At 51.4% G+C, this 11,264-nt stretch overlaps 5 protein-coding genes across 5 annotated transcripts; 4 read left to right on the top strand and 1 right to left on the bottom strand.

Annotated features, from left to right (window-relative positions):
- Nucleotides 1-163: 163 nt before the first annotated feature.
- Nucleotides 164-3,314, top strand: BD324DRAFT_647866 (hypothetical protein; the record flags this gene model as incomplete). The annotated part of the gene is made up of 6 exons (XM_022017733.1): nt 164-273; nt 350-628; nt 684-825; nt 879-1,872; nt 1,924-2,443; nt 2,486-3,314. 6 exons carry the CDS (start codon nt 164-166, stop codon nt 3,312-3,314), a joined length of 2,874 nt encoding a protein of 957 aa, XP_021874642.1.
- An 835-nt stretch (nt 3,315-4,149) lies between these two features.
- BD324DRAFT_647865 (hypothetical protein) lies at nt 4,150-4,814 on the top strand (the record flags this gene model as incomplete). The annotated part of the gene is made up of 2 exons (XM_022017732.1): nt 4,150-4,476; nt 4,566-4,814. 2 exons carry the CDS (start codon nt 4,150-4,152, stop codon nt 4,812-4,814), a joined length of 576 nt encoding a protein of 191 aa, XP_021874641.1.
- Nucleotides 4,815-5,791: 977 nt separating this feature from the next.
- BD324DRAFT_612691 (hypothetical protein) lies at nt 5,792-7,316 on the top strand. Its single transcript, XM_022014425.1, has 8 exons — nt 5,792-5,979; nt 6,144-6,210; nt 6,272-6,322; nt 6,379-6,680; nt 6,732-6,758; nt 6,824-6,886; nt 6,941-7,010; nt 7,088-7,316. The coding sequence occupies exons 1-8, from the start codon at nt 5,917-5,919 to the stop codon at nt 7,192-7,194; spliced, it is 750 nt and encodes a 249-aa protein (XP_021874640.1). The 5' UTR covers nt 5,792-5,916; the 3' UTR covers nt 7,195-7,316.
- BD324DRAFT_612687 (ribosomal large subunit biogenesis-related protein) lies at nt 7,317-8,365 on the bottom strand. The gene is made up of 3 exons (XM_022014424.1): nt 7,925-8,365; nt 7,721-7,857; nt 7,317-7,671 (listed from the first exon to the last, which is right to left on the bottom strand). Exons 1-3 carry the CDS (start codon nt 8,117-8,119, stop codon nt 7,416-7,418), a joined length of 588 nt encoding a protein of 195 aa, XP_021874639.1. The 5' UTR covers nt 8,120-8,365; the 3' UTR covers nt 7,317-7,415.
- Nucleotides 8,366-8,506: 141 nt separating this feature from the next.
- BD324DRAFT_612681 (mannose-1-phosphate guanylyltransferase) lies at nt 8,507-10,851 on the top strand. Its single transcript, XM_022014423.1, has 13 exons — nt 8,507-8,697; nt 8,742-8,789; nt 8,894-8,932; nt 8,998-9,005; nt 9,067-9,094; nt 9,259-9,388; nt 9,445-9,547; nt 9,603-9,642; nt 9,698-9,856; nt 9,912-10,032; nt 10,090-10,370; nt 10,426-10,518; nt 10,583-10,851. The coding sequence occupies exons 1-13, from the start codon at nt 8,692-8,694 to the stop codon at nt 10,619-10,621; spliced, it is 1,095 nt and encodes a 364-aa protein (XP_021874638.1). The 5' UTR covers nt 8,507-8,691; the 3' UTR covers nt 10,622-10,851.
- Nucleotides 10,852-11,264: the final 413 nt, after the last annotated feature.

The raw sequence follows: 11,264 nt of genomic DNA, 5'->3' as shown, positions 1-11,264 counted from the left end.
GAAGCTTTTGAAATAGCTGTGACCACTAGGTGAGAGAACGTTTCGAGCTACCAGCGAACATGCCCATATGACTATAGACTCACGCCGTGCACCTAGTACCCCATCATCCTCCATCCTCCGCCCTTTGACGTCACATCTTCCATCCTTCCCCAGTGTCGGCGCGATGGGCCGCCTCTTACCTTCACCAACCAAGTCCTCCGAGGCGAGTCGTATCGCAGAGTCGACGGATACCTTGTGGCAGGAAGCAGATCTAGGCGACGGACGCGGTCGGAGGTGAGTTGTCTTATCATCGGAAGATCCTCGCCCCTTTCATTCTGCGTCTAGATCTGACACATACTCTCGTCTCTAGATCACTTCTCATGATTTATTCATCTCGTTGCGCGCTTCGCATCTTTTCCGCTCCTACCAGCGTACTACCAGATGATCCTCACGTTCAAGAGATATCTTATCCTCCAGAGGAAGTCTTCAATCTCCCTCGAATCATTTATACCGGCGAATGCAAGCGAATGAATGTAGGGACTATTCGGCAATCCCTTCAAGCTGCAGACGCAAACGAACACGTCGTCTCGTCTGTGCTTCTCGTCGATGGACCTTTATGGGAAGCCCATGGACCCGTCGCAGCCTTGTGGTGAGCCCCATCAGATCCAATGTGCAAACAAAATTAACGCATCTTCTACCTTCAGCGTCGTAGCTCGATCACGCAAAGCAATCAGTGTCGTCGGCCTGGTCATTGTCTCTCTCAAGACAGGAATCGCCCTATATAGGGTCGAGCTTGGAATCGGCAACGCTGCATCGGTGACGGCCTCCTCCAGAGCTATCGTTGTGGTAAGTCACAGCGAGACAACTAAAAGAGCCGAAAAGATTGATCAATGTCTCAGGCTTTATCTCATCCTTCGCCTACGTTACATATCCTTGACCCCTCATCTCTGGAACCTCTGCAGCCCCCCATCAGAGACCTGCCGTCCCATCATCGCACCTCTCTACCCGTCTTTTCCCTCATTGGCCGACTCCTGGCATACACAACTCACACCCCTCCTCTGAATCCAGGACCCGATGGTCTAGGCTCGATAATCACGGCCAGACCGCCTCCTCGTCCTCGTCCTTCCACTTCTGACGGCTCTCTCGATCTCAAAGCTAGCTCACAGGCTCAAAGCAGTCAATCGGCTCTTCTCGCTTCGGCCGTGGAGATTGGAGGTGGTGTGGCCAAGGGCGTTTGGGCAGGTATCAAATACGGCGCCAGAGCGGCTCAGCAGGCTCGAGCGGGCAAACTCGGAAGCAGTGCTCCAGCTGAAGCGAGTGATCTGCTGGATCGACAGGGGGACGAAGAAGCGAGTGCTGTTCGCAGTGATTTGGGTTCAGCGGATGGTTCAGAGGATGTCCTCGTATCGTCACAGTCTAAACCAGGAGTTTGGGTCAAAATTGTCGATCTATGTCCGCGAACAGCTTCTACAGACTCCTCCAAACCGCTCTTGAATCCGCTCAGTCGGAAGAGCCCTCCATCTCTAGATCTTTCAGCCACCGTCGAGCTCTCGCGAGGCCCGGAAACGCTGGCGTACTTCAAATTACCGCCCTCGAAATCTCTCGCCACCAGTCCAGCTCGCATCCGTTCCTCTACCTCCCAACCCATTTCCTTCTTGACTTTCTCCCCCAGTGGAAGTCACGTTCTCGTCTCTCCACAGGATGGTCGGTCTGCTCACTTGTTCGAGTTTCATCCCCTCGGGCCGACAAAGCATCGCATACGCAGCGAGACGAAGGGCTGTGTTTGGCACACCCATGAATTGCGGCGTGGTAATACATCCGCTGACATTTGTTATGCTCGATGGGACCGAACAGAACGATGGATCGGCCTGGGCACATCAAGAGGCACAATACGTGAGTCCAGTGTATTTCTGGTCATCCTTGATGTCTAATGCGTTCCTTTAGATCTTTATCCTGTCCGGGCCGACGGCCCAGCAGATGCGTCCTCTCATGCTCTTCTACAGCCTCAGGACCTCGATCAACCCCCCGCTCTACATACGCTCGTCGCCTCCGCTGCTCGGCTTCACCCGAGCACACTGAGTCATGAATCTGAGGGACGAGATGTCTTCAATCCCGGTGTTTTCCATTACACCCTTCTCCGGAAACACGACTTGTCAAGCACAAGCACCTTGTACCAGGATATTGTCATCGTTCGTCCGTTGGCCAATACGGTCGAGTTGTCTCGGATAGTCATCACAAAACGCACGGTCGCGGAAACACCGCGATCTCAGCCGATGATGAAACGAGCTAGCGGTCTCACGGAAATGATGCGATCGGCATATTGGAGTCCTGCCACTGATTTGGGGGTCAAATCGAGACCTGTATCGTTCTGGTCACTGCCTCCGGGTGACGAGCGAATCCTACCGCATCTGTTGAGTGGAAAGGCGAAGGTATCGCGACCGAAACTTGTCCCACCGGTTTCCAGGTGAGTATCATGCCTGCGATAAATGCCTCTGACACGATGCAGTCTTGCTCGAGCGGAGATACAGACGCACACAATGTGCCCTCGAATTGTGCCAAAATCAGTCTACCTCTCACATCAGATGGAGTTCTTCTCCGCCCGAGCGATTGACGATTTTTCTCCATTATCCATCATGGATCCCGAGGCGAAGACTCGCCGGTTAGTCTTTCGACACGAGGTCGAGGCGCAGAGGGTTCTCTCCAATAAGGACGCTCCTGAGGTCGACTCGTTTGATGAACCTCTTCTGACTGCCTTGCGTTCTATCATGGATTCTCCACCTGACACCCAGCTCCCCCGCCTGCCAAATGGCGATCGAGCGAAGCTTAATTGGCAATCTGCGACTATTCCTATCCGACACGTCGCCGTGGGTCTCGGTGAAGGTGTCGATAGAGTCAGGAGGGAATACGCTAGAGCTCAACATATACGACAGAAGCGGCGCGCCAGTCAAGTGGCGGAAGCGGCCGCCAACAAACTATCTTTTGAAGAGGACGTAGTCTTGCCTCCTTCCGGACCCAATCTTTCAGACTCCGCTTTGGAGGAGGATGTACTTTTTAGTCCTGATCGACCGGGATCAGCTCTGGACAAGAGTGATCTTGGATCTGGATCACTCCCGTCATCTGAACCGCCGCCATCTCAGACCAATACGGACAGTTCGCACGAGACGCCTTTGGAAGGTTGGGGAGAAGAATGGGAAGAAGAGTATGCCAAGGCGGTAGAGGACGATGGGGCACCTGAAGAGTTGGTATTGGGTCTCATGGATGAAGAGCAAGAGGAGAGGAAGAAATGGCTCAAACGGAGAGAAGATATGAAGCGGGAATGGTCCAAGGGGGCTTAGGGGGCGGGGCGTGGCGTGGCGCCAGTGTGGCAATTTGTTTTTGGAATTGGTTTGTTGTACATTATCAAGATCACCAAAGTATAGCTCATACATTGTCGAGAGAGAGCGAGAGAGAGAGAGCCAAGGTTCACACGATGTATTTCTTACGGGTCCTGGGGTGACTTTATGTACCCGACCCTTTGATCGGCCAATTGCCAGGGGACAGGGATCGTGATTGAGGTGACTTTATAAGATTGTCATTTTCCGCTGCATACTGATTATCAGGAGGGATTGACATGGATTGCACAAGCCGGTTCAATGGATAGTGAAAGCCCCTTGGACTCTCTACTGAGCATGTCATGTGCACTCCCCAGTCCCTCCTGGACGATATCGCTCCCAGCAGGATCGGGTCAATCGAGACACCCCCCTTCGTCCCCGAAAGTGGCATCCTTTGATCGTCATCCCTCAAAGTGGAGGCATGTCCAAAGGATGCCAAATCGTATGAGACCCCCTCTCTCTCTCTACGTCAGAGATTTTCCAGATGGAATTGCCAGGGTGGAGGTCGGACGGCTGAACCGTGTCTCGCCAAGGATATGGCCTGCGTTTGAACCCCGTAAGTGTGTAGCTTCATTAGGGGTGATTCAGGAGAGGAGTGCAGTAATGGTCTGGCCATTGGCTCCAATCCCCTTCCATTCGCTTGGTGTAAAGAGTATATATATATGTACATACATACCGACCTACTACTACCTGACTGGTCCAGGTATCTTGTAGCATCCGAAGCACACTCGCGAGTCGAGTTGAACCACTTCTCAATCCTCTACCGCGGTTTGTATCAGTCTGCACTGCTTTAGCCATCATGCTCGCTCACGTACTCGCTTTCGCGCTGGTCGCGCTCTTCGACCCTGTTGCTTCTATGCCATGGCGGGGACATTGGCAGGCAACGACCTCTACAGCAGTGGTTCAAGAGGGCGGCGTTTACGATCAAGCCGCGTCGACGGTACCAGTTGTCAACCCTGCTTCCTCTGCACCTGTTGACCTCGGTCAAGGTCAAATCCAAGTCCAGGCTTCTAGCGTGGCACAAGGGGTACCTCTGCCATCGGTCAGTTCTGGGAGCGCTGGAGGAGCCAGTGGGGCAGGAGACATCGCATTGGTCAGTACAGGGACTGAGACCCACGTCGTCAATGTGAGTTGCATATCTCAGCTCCCCTCAGGTCCCCTCAAGGCATCTGTCATGTCTCATTTTATTTAATTTGACCGCTTTGGGTTCAATAGTTGGTCAATCGCTGTGGTCAAGGCACAGCTGTCTTTCAAGACGTAGCTGGCAAAACGTACACTGGGAGCAAGACCACTTACTCTGGTGAATTGATCAGTGGACTCGCTTGGATCAAAGGCGCCTATGGGTGTGGAGATAAAGACGGAGCCAACTGTGGAGATGTAGAGTTCACTTTGAAGAATGGGGGTATCAGGGTATCAATTACTCGCTCCAGCAGAATGGTCAGCAGACGCATTCCTAGTGAGTAGGCAGCAAGTGTTGGGAGTTCTTCGACACACACACACACACTGATACCGGACATGAATCACAGCAAATACCCCATGTCATTCTCTACCACTTGTACGCTTGACCCACCTGCCCCCGGACAATGTACAGGGAGCGACCAAGTATCTTGCCCAGGGGCATTTGTTGGACTCGAGACAGAAGGTGGAACGGTCTATAGCTGTAATGGACAGAACGTCGGCGTAAGTTTGAACCGCAAGCATCGACGATGGTAATAGCCAAAGAAGACTGATGCCTCCGCTACTTAGATCACCATCACGTTCTGTTGAGCATTGTCGCGGAGGAGAGTTTGTCGTCGATCGCTAGGAGGAGTGTGTCTCGCCTCTTGCATTGTATGATGCAGATTGACCGCTGGACGGGATCGCTGTAGCAGCCGTGTACTCTGTAAATGTTTTGTAACATTCAAGACTCGTAGCTTTGTGTAATCGTCGAGAAGTGCTTATAAGCTTGTGTGTCGCACCATGAAACACGGGTATGCTTTGTTCTCTTGTAGGCCATAATCATCGTCTAAATCTTTATGTAACTTGTAAGCTGTTGCTTGAACGTCAGCAAGATCGAGACCTAGGGAACTCGCAGATCTTTGAGCATCTTGCTCGTCACCTGTAGACCTTGCAGTGGGTAGTCTGTCGTCTCCGTGAGGTCGTGAGTGACTGAAGCCGTAAGCTTCTGGGCGTACGAGATCGCTATGAGTCGTTTTGTGGAAACTGCGGGGTCCTTTCAAATATGACCTGAATGTTTATGAATGCTGCTCTCGTCAGAGCTTTATCTCCATCCAGGAGATCGAGTGCTTAGTGCAATGTCGATGGCGCTGAATTGGACCTCAGAAGCATTCTCCCTCGATCGGCTCTGATGTCGCTCGAGATCTTCGAGATATCTTTGCTTGCTGAGCCTCGTGCATGACTTATGGATCATGTAGAACGGAGACGTAGGAATGATGAAATGTCGGCCGAATGTTCCATCTTGTTTCGGATCTACAAAAGTGCATCATTTATAGTTTTGGATCATATACTCGTCCCGGGCTGTCGACTCTATCTAGTGGGATCTGGACCGAGTAGTCATCTGCACACCATGCCACCAAGTAAGAACAATACGAAGAAAGAGTCTGGACGGGCGAAGAAAGCCGAGAATGAGGTGGGTCATATCCACCGTTTCAACGCTTTCGGAGCTGATGATACCTGTTCTTTTGGCTTCCCTTTGACCATCGTGTGACTTGACCATGGACGATCGTCTGTCCATCTTCCCTCTCACCTTTTACTACCTCTTGCTCAAACTCTGGTATCTGTCGCATACTCTAGGAGAAGAAATCTCAAGCCGCTGCCAAAGCTCAAGAAGCCAAAGAAGCGGAAAAGTGGAAAGATGGAGGTGAGAGAAGGCGAAAGATATTGGCCAGTCAGGGAGTTTTGAGCTGAAAGGGGGGCGGTAGCAAAGGGAACTACGAAAGCCGACCTAGCCGCTGTCAAGGCTGCAGAACAGGGTGGGTGTCGTTATTCGGTCAGACAAACATTCTGACACGCCCGCCCACTCCCGTAGCGAAGAAGAAGGCCGAAAAAGAAGCTCTGCTTGCAGCTGAAGAAGCCTCTATGCCCTCTAAGCCTAAGGCAGCGCCTAAAGCCGGAGCGAAAAAGAAGCCGACAACTGACAAACCATTGCTTGCTCCTGGAGGTGGAATAGCCAACTACTCTGTGAATGATCCGCTTGGGTTGAGGAGATCAAATGCAGATCAAGCGGGAGAAGGATCGACGACAGCTCTTAGTGCAACGGGAGTGGAGGATATGTTGGAAGCTTTGGAGCTGGCGAATCAAAAGACGGATAAGGATACGATGGGAGCCAAGGTGGGTCGCGAGGGATTGAGCTTGTGCATCAAAAGTTGACGGTTGGGTAAGGCCGGTCTGATAGAAAGGCATCCAGAGGTGAGCATAGGATGATGAGCTCTCAGCGGAGACTTGCGGTGGGCTCAATGTTTTCGTGCCTGTAGAGACGGTTCAAAGCTGCTTTCGAAGCGTATTTGGAGAGAGAGATGCCCCGTATAAGGGAAGATGTGAGTGGGAGAACCCCATACCTGAAAGCACGAAGTTGACCCCGTCGCCGCAAGTATCCTGGTCTCAGACAGAATCAATACCGTGATAGACTGTTCAAAGAATTCGAGAAGCATCCTGACAATCGTGAGCAGGACTTCTGTTAAGGATCTTGGTCTCGCAAGACGCTGACAAATCTACTTCTTTTCCCCTGGCTCTCACAGCTTTCAACCAGGCTCAAGTGGCGTATAATGCGACGAAGGATGAGAGAGTGGACGCCCTGAAGCAGGTCATGGATGCCAGGGAGGCTAAGTACAGGGTGGAGCAGTGAAGGTCAGGATGCGGGAAGACGGCTGTACACATGAGACAGGAGTGTCTTGCTTTGCTGCTTCAGCAAGTAACTCCTGATACCTACTCATCCGGTGATGGCCAATCCGACAAAGTACATGTGGAGCGTGAAAGAAAATTCATGACCGCATGAATGTAGCAAAATACAACAAACGAAAGACACATCGCGAGACTGCATATCCATGATTGCTCGTCTCTCCCCCGCTACTCCACTTCCATGCCCATGCCCATACCTCCACCTTCGGCGGGGATGAGTCGACTCGGCTTTTTTGATCTGCCTGACCCAGTCGCCTTCTCCTGCTGCAGAGCCATCTCTTTCCTCTGCGCAGCACGAACTTTGATCTTTTCCCTGATCTTGTCCTTCTCCTCGGATCCAGCCGCACGAGGTTGGACGAGGTTGAGGTGTGTCTCGATGTCTTTGATGTTTTCGCGAGATTTCTGAGCGGGGTTCTTGGACATCCTGTGCGTAGGATTAGCACAATGTGAGGAGAAAGAAATCGCCGACTGACCTGTTCTTCCAAAACGCCTTTTCTCTCTTTTGTCTGATCTCCTCCACTCGGTCCATCGCTTTGAGCGTCGTAGCGACCAATTCTCGATCATATCGAACGGGAACATTCCGTCGTTTCTCGAATTCAAACGTAGAGTCCTAAAATGGGTAGGAAGACGTCAGTTTACGGTCCAAGCCAGCCCCCTCAAGAAACTCCCAAACCCACAATGACCATTTCCTTTCCGTGAGCCTTTCGGAAAGCTTTTGTCCATCTAACTTTTCTCGGATTCCTCTTCATTTTGAAATTTTTATGACATTTCGATGAACAGAATCGAAAGCATTTGGCATCATTCCTGACGAACATGGTACCGTGTCCTGGGTAAACATTGACAGAGCAGAAGTAACATTTCTCGATACGCATGATGGTGATCCGCCTGGGAGCAGAGGAGCTGTAGGAAGGAGAAGAGTGCTAAGTGGCCAAGTAGGGGCGGCTAGGTGTGGATCTCGAGCCCGGGTGTAAGAGGACGTTAAGGTCTCGACGATGAAGTTGATCTACAGACGGACGGATGACCTTGAGACGGATCGAGATCTTCACGCCGCGATGAGGTTCGCAAAAGACCGATTACGCTGTGTAAAGAAAGACTTGCAGGAGTGCAGGTATGCTGTTGTTCCACAAAAGATCAAGTGCTCTCAAAATTCTGGGATAAAATCAAGCTTCAAAGAATATTCATTTGATTACGTTATCAACTCTCTCTGCTTGATCCCCGCTGCAAAGGCCCGGGTTTTTCCTCTATCTTTTTTTGATTCCGGAATCGGCAAAGAGCCACTCCTCCCTCAGAGCCACCACACGTTCGAGACCTTTTTTGGAAAACAGCTTCACCATCCACTAGCTTCCCGTGTCTTTTTGGGAAAAAGTGAACCAGGTCTTTGTCTGATCATCGTTTGATTCATTCTATCTTACTCTCTATCTCTCTTCCTAGCAGCAACACAGTCATGAAGATGAGTGCATGAAGCATTATACCCGACGCTGACATCCAAAGTACGCTCTCATCCTCGTTGGTGGTTTCGGAACGCGGCTCAGACCATTGACCGTGAGTTTGACATTATGAGAAATGGGAGAACCTGGACCACAATGCATCCAGGCATTCATTCTCAACGCCTTCTTTGACTCCGTTGACACTCTTGCCCTCTCCAGCTGTCATGGCCCAAACCGCTGGTCGACTTTTGCAACAAGGTGAGCTACACGTTCCAGACTCTCTCACCGAAGCCTCGAAGCTCACATTCCTTCTCCCTTCACAGGCTATGATGTGAGCGTCGTGCTCGTCAAGTTTTGGCGATATGAGATTGCGAATACTGATCATGGATCAGTCTGCATCAGATAGAGGCTCTTGTCAAGGTGAGCGAGAATCAATTGCCAGCGCTCTAGTCTACCTCGCTGATTTTGCATTCCTCACTTCCTTGCCTTCGTTCCTTTCCTTGTGCTCACGATGCCTCTGCTTGATTTCCTAAACTCCGTCCATCCTCGTGCCTGCACCTCGTTCGCCGTCTCTCCTCTTTCAGGCCGGAGTCAAAGACATCGTCCTCGCCGTTAACTATCGGCCCGAAGTCATGGTCTCCGTCCTGAAGAAGACTGAAGAGGAGTTTGGCATAAAAATCACTTTCAGCGTCGAGACAGAACCTCTTGGAACAGGTGAGGAAGCAGATTTTATGTTCTTCCCCCGCCTCTGTTGACGCCCTCTCCACCAGCTGGACCCCTCGCCCTCGCTCGAGATATCCTCGGTAAGGATGACTCTCCCTTCTTTGTCCTCAACTCGGATGTCACCTGTACCTATCCTTTCGAGGCTTTCCGGTGAGCGACCCTGCTCAAGATAGATCTTGCGGCTGAACATGCTTACGTCCCTCAGTGACTTCCACTTGTCCCACAAATGCGAGGGATCCATCATGGTGCGCACTTGTCACCGGCATTGCACAAAGTTCTGTCTACTGACCTCTTTTTCAGGTCACCAAAGTCGCCGAGCCCTCAGCTTACGGTGTCGTCGTCACAAAACCTGGCAGCACCGCGATAGATCGATTTGTTGAGAAGCCTGTCGAGTTTGTCGGTAACAGAATCAATGCGGGTATCTACATGTTCAACCCATCTGTCCTGGATCGAATCGAGGTGAGCGGGCAGGGAAATGTCCGCACACCTACTGAACTGCGCTATGCTATCTCAGCTCCGCCCGACCTCGATCGAGAAGGAGATCTTCCCTCAGATCGCTGCAGATGGTCAGTTGCACTCGTACGACCTCGCTGGATTCTGGATGGATGTGGGACAACCCAAAGATTACATCACAGGTGGGACATGCGCTGCAGTGAGACCTGGGTCCGTGTTGATTCACACCACACACACAGGCACATGCCTCTTCCTCTCTCACTTGACATCTCAACACTCGCCTCTCCTTTCCGACCCATCCAAGAACAAATGGGTGTATGGAGGAAATGTTCTCGTCGACCCTACTGCCGAGATTGACCCCACTGCCGTTATTGGACCCAACGTTGTCATTGGACAAGGCGTCAAGATCGGACCCGGTGTCAGACTCCAACGATGCGTCATTCTTTCCAACGCTGTCGTGAGAGATCACGCTTGGATTGCCAACAGCATTGTCGGATGGAACAGCAATGTCGGTCGATGGGTCAGTGGGAGAAAATTGCACTGAAGGGAAGCGGTCGCTCACATTTCTTGCTCAGGTCCGAGTGGAGAATATCACCGTTCTTGGTGACGATGTCACCATAAAAGACGAATTGTACGTCAACGGAGCTTCTGTGCTGCCTCACAAGAGTGTAAGTTGTGCCTCTCCTCTGAAGGCATTGCCTCGGTGGCTGTGGCTGAGCTTGCCACTTTTAGATCTCCAGCAGCATCACCGAGCCCCGAATTGTCATGTAAAGAGAAGAAACTGAGGACGATCTAAAACCATGTCTTTGGTCACAGGACGACTTGATGGACACTTGCTTCTTTTTCTTCGGTCTACGCAATGTCCTTGCTCATTGACCATTCTCCTCTTCCATACCATCATTCATTCTTCACTCTTTGTCCCCCGTTGGGCATTCTCCCTTGCAAACGGATCACTAGTCTCCTAAGCAGCCCCTTTTACCATGCATACATTATAGACCTCTACGGGAACTGTGCACGTGAAGCTGTCTGTCCGGCCAGAGCTAAAGCCTGACTGGTGTTCGAGTGTCTCGCCCAGGGATGAGGGTGCCAAGATGCTTTTCGCTGACAGACAGCTAGCAAGCAGCAGTTGGAGTATTCCAACCTAATGCCACGTGACACAGCCACCGTGAGAATCTTTTTGTTCCTGGTTCCTGAAGGGCAGAGAGAAAAAAGAAATAAAAAAGAGGCAAAAGTTCCGACGCGTAAACAAAGACAGATCTCATCCACCACGACCAGCGGGATCCACAACACTGGAACGGCCAGTACTAGTCTTCCCGCTATATGATAGTGCGGCAGTAGCAGAAGCAGCAGCAGTCCCGGTAGCTGGAATGATCTGCGTCGGAGTATCTTCATGTTACATGATGACTGACGCTGC

The sequence above is a fragment of the Kockovaella imperatae genome (genome assembly GCF_002102565.1).
Source record: "Kockovaella imperatae strain NRRL Y-17943 chromosome Unknown BD324scaffold_1, whole genome shotgun sequence".
NCBI lineage: Eukaryota > Fungi > Basidiomycota > Tremellomycetes > Tremellales > Cuniculitremaceae > Kockovaella > Kockovaella imperatae.
Note: the sequence above shows the minus strand (reverse complement) of the source record. Positions and strands in the feature narration are given on the sequence as shown.

Bases quoted from the DNA above. Each gene is read 5' to 3' on its own strand.
- BD324DRAFT_612687 (XM_022014424.1), bottom strand. From the start codon at position 8,119: ATGCGTATCGAGAAATGTTACTTCTGCTCTGTCAATGTTTACCCAGGA. The intron at 7,858-7,924 runs GTGGGTTTGGGA...TACCCATTTTAG, and splicing joins ACGGAAAGGAAATGGTCATT to GACTCTACGTTTGAATTCGA. The intron at 7,672-7,720 runs GTCAGTCGGCGA...TCCTACGCACAG, and splicing joins AAGGCGTTTTGGAAGAACAG to GATGTCCAAGAACCCCGCTC.
- BD324DRAFT_612681 (XM_022014423.1), top strand. The intron at 9,095-9,258 runs GTGAGCGAGAAT...CTCCTCTTTCAG, and splicing joins AGATAGAGGCTCTTGTCAAG to GCCGGAGTCAAAGACATCGT. The intron at 9,548-9,602 runs GTGAGCGACCCT...TACGTCCCTCAG, and splicing joins TATCCTTTCGAGGCTTTCCG to TGACTTCCACTTGTCCCACA.
- BD324DRAFT_612691 (XM_022014425.1), top strand. From the start codon at position 5,917: ATGCCACCAAGTAAGAACAATACGAAGAAAGAGTCTGGACGGGCGAAG. The intron at 6,211-6,271 runs GTGAGAGAAGGC...GGGGGGCGGTAG, and splicing joins GGAAAAGTGGAAAGATGGAG to CAAAGGGAACTACGAAAGCC. The intron at 6,759-6,823 runs GTGAGCATAGGA...TCGTGCCTGTAG, and splicing joins TGATAGAAAGGCATCCAGAG to AGACGGTTCAAAGCTGCTTT.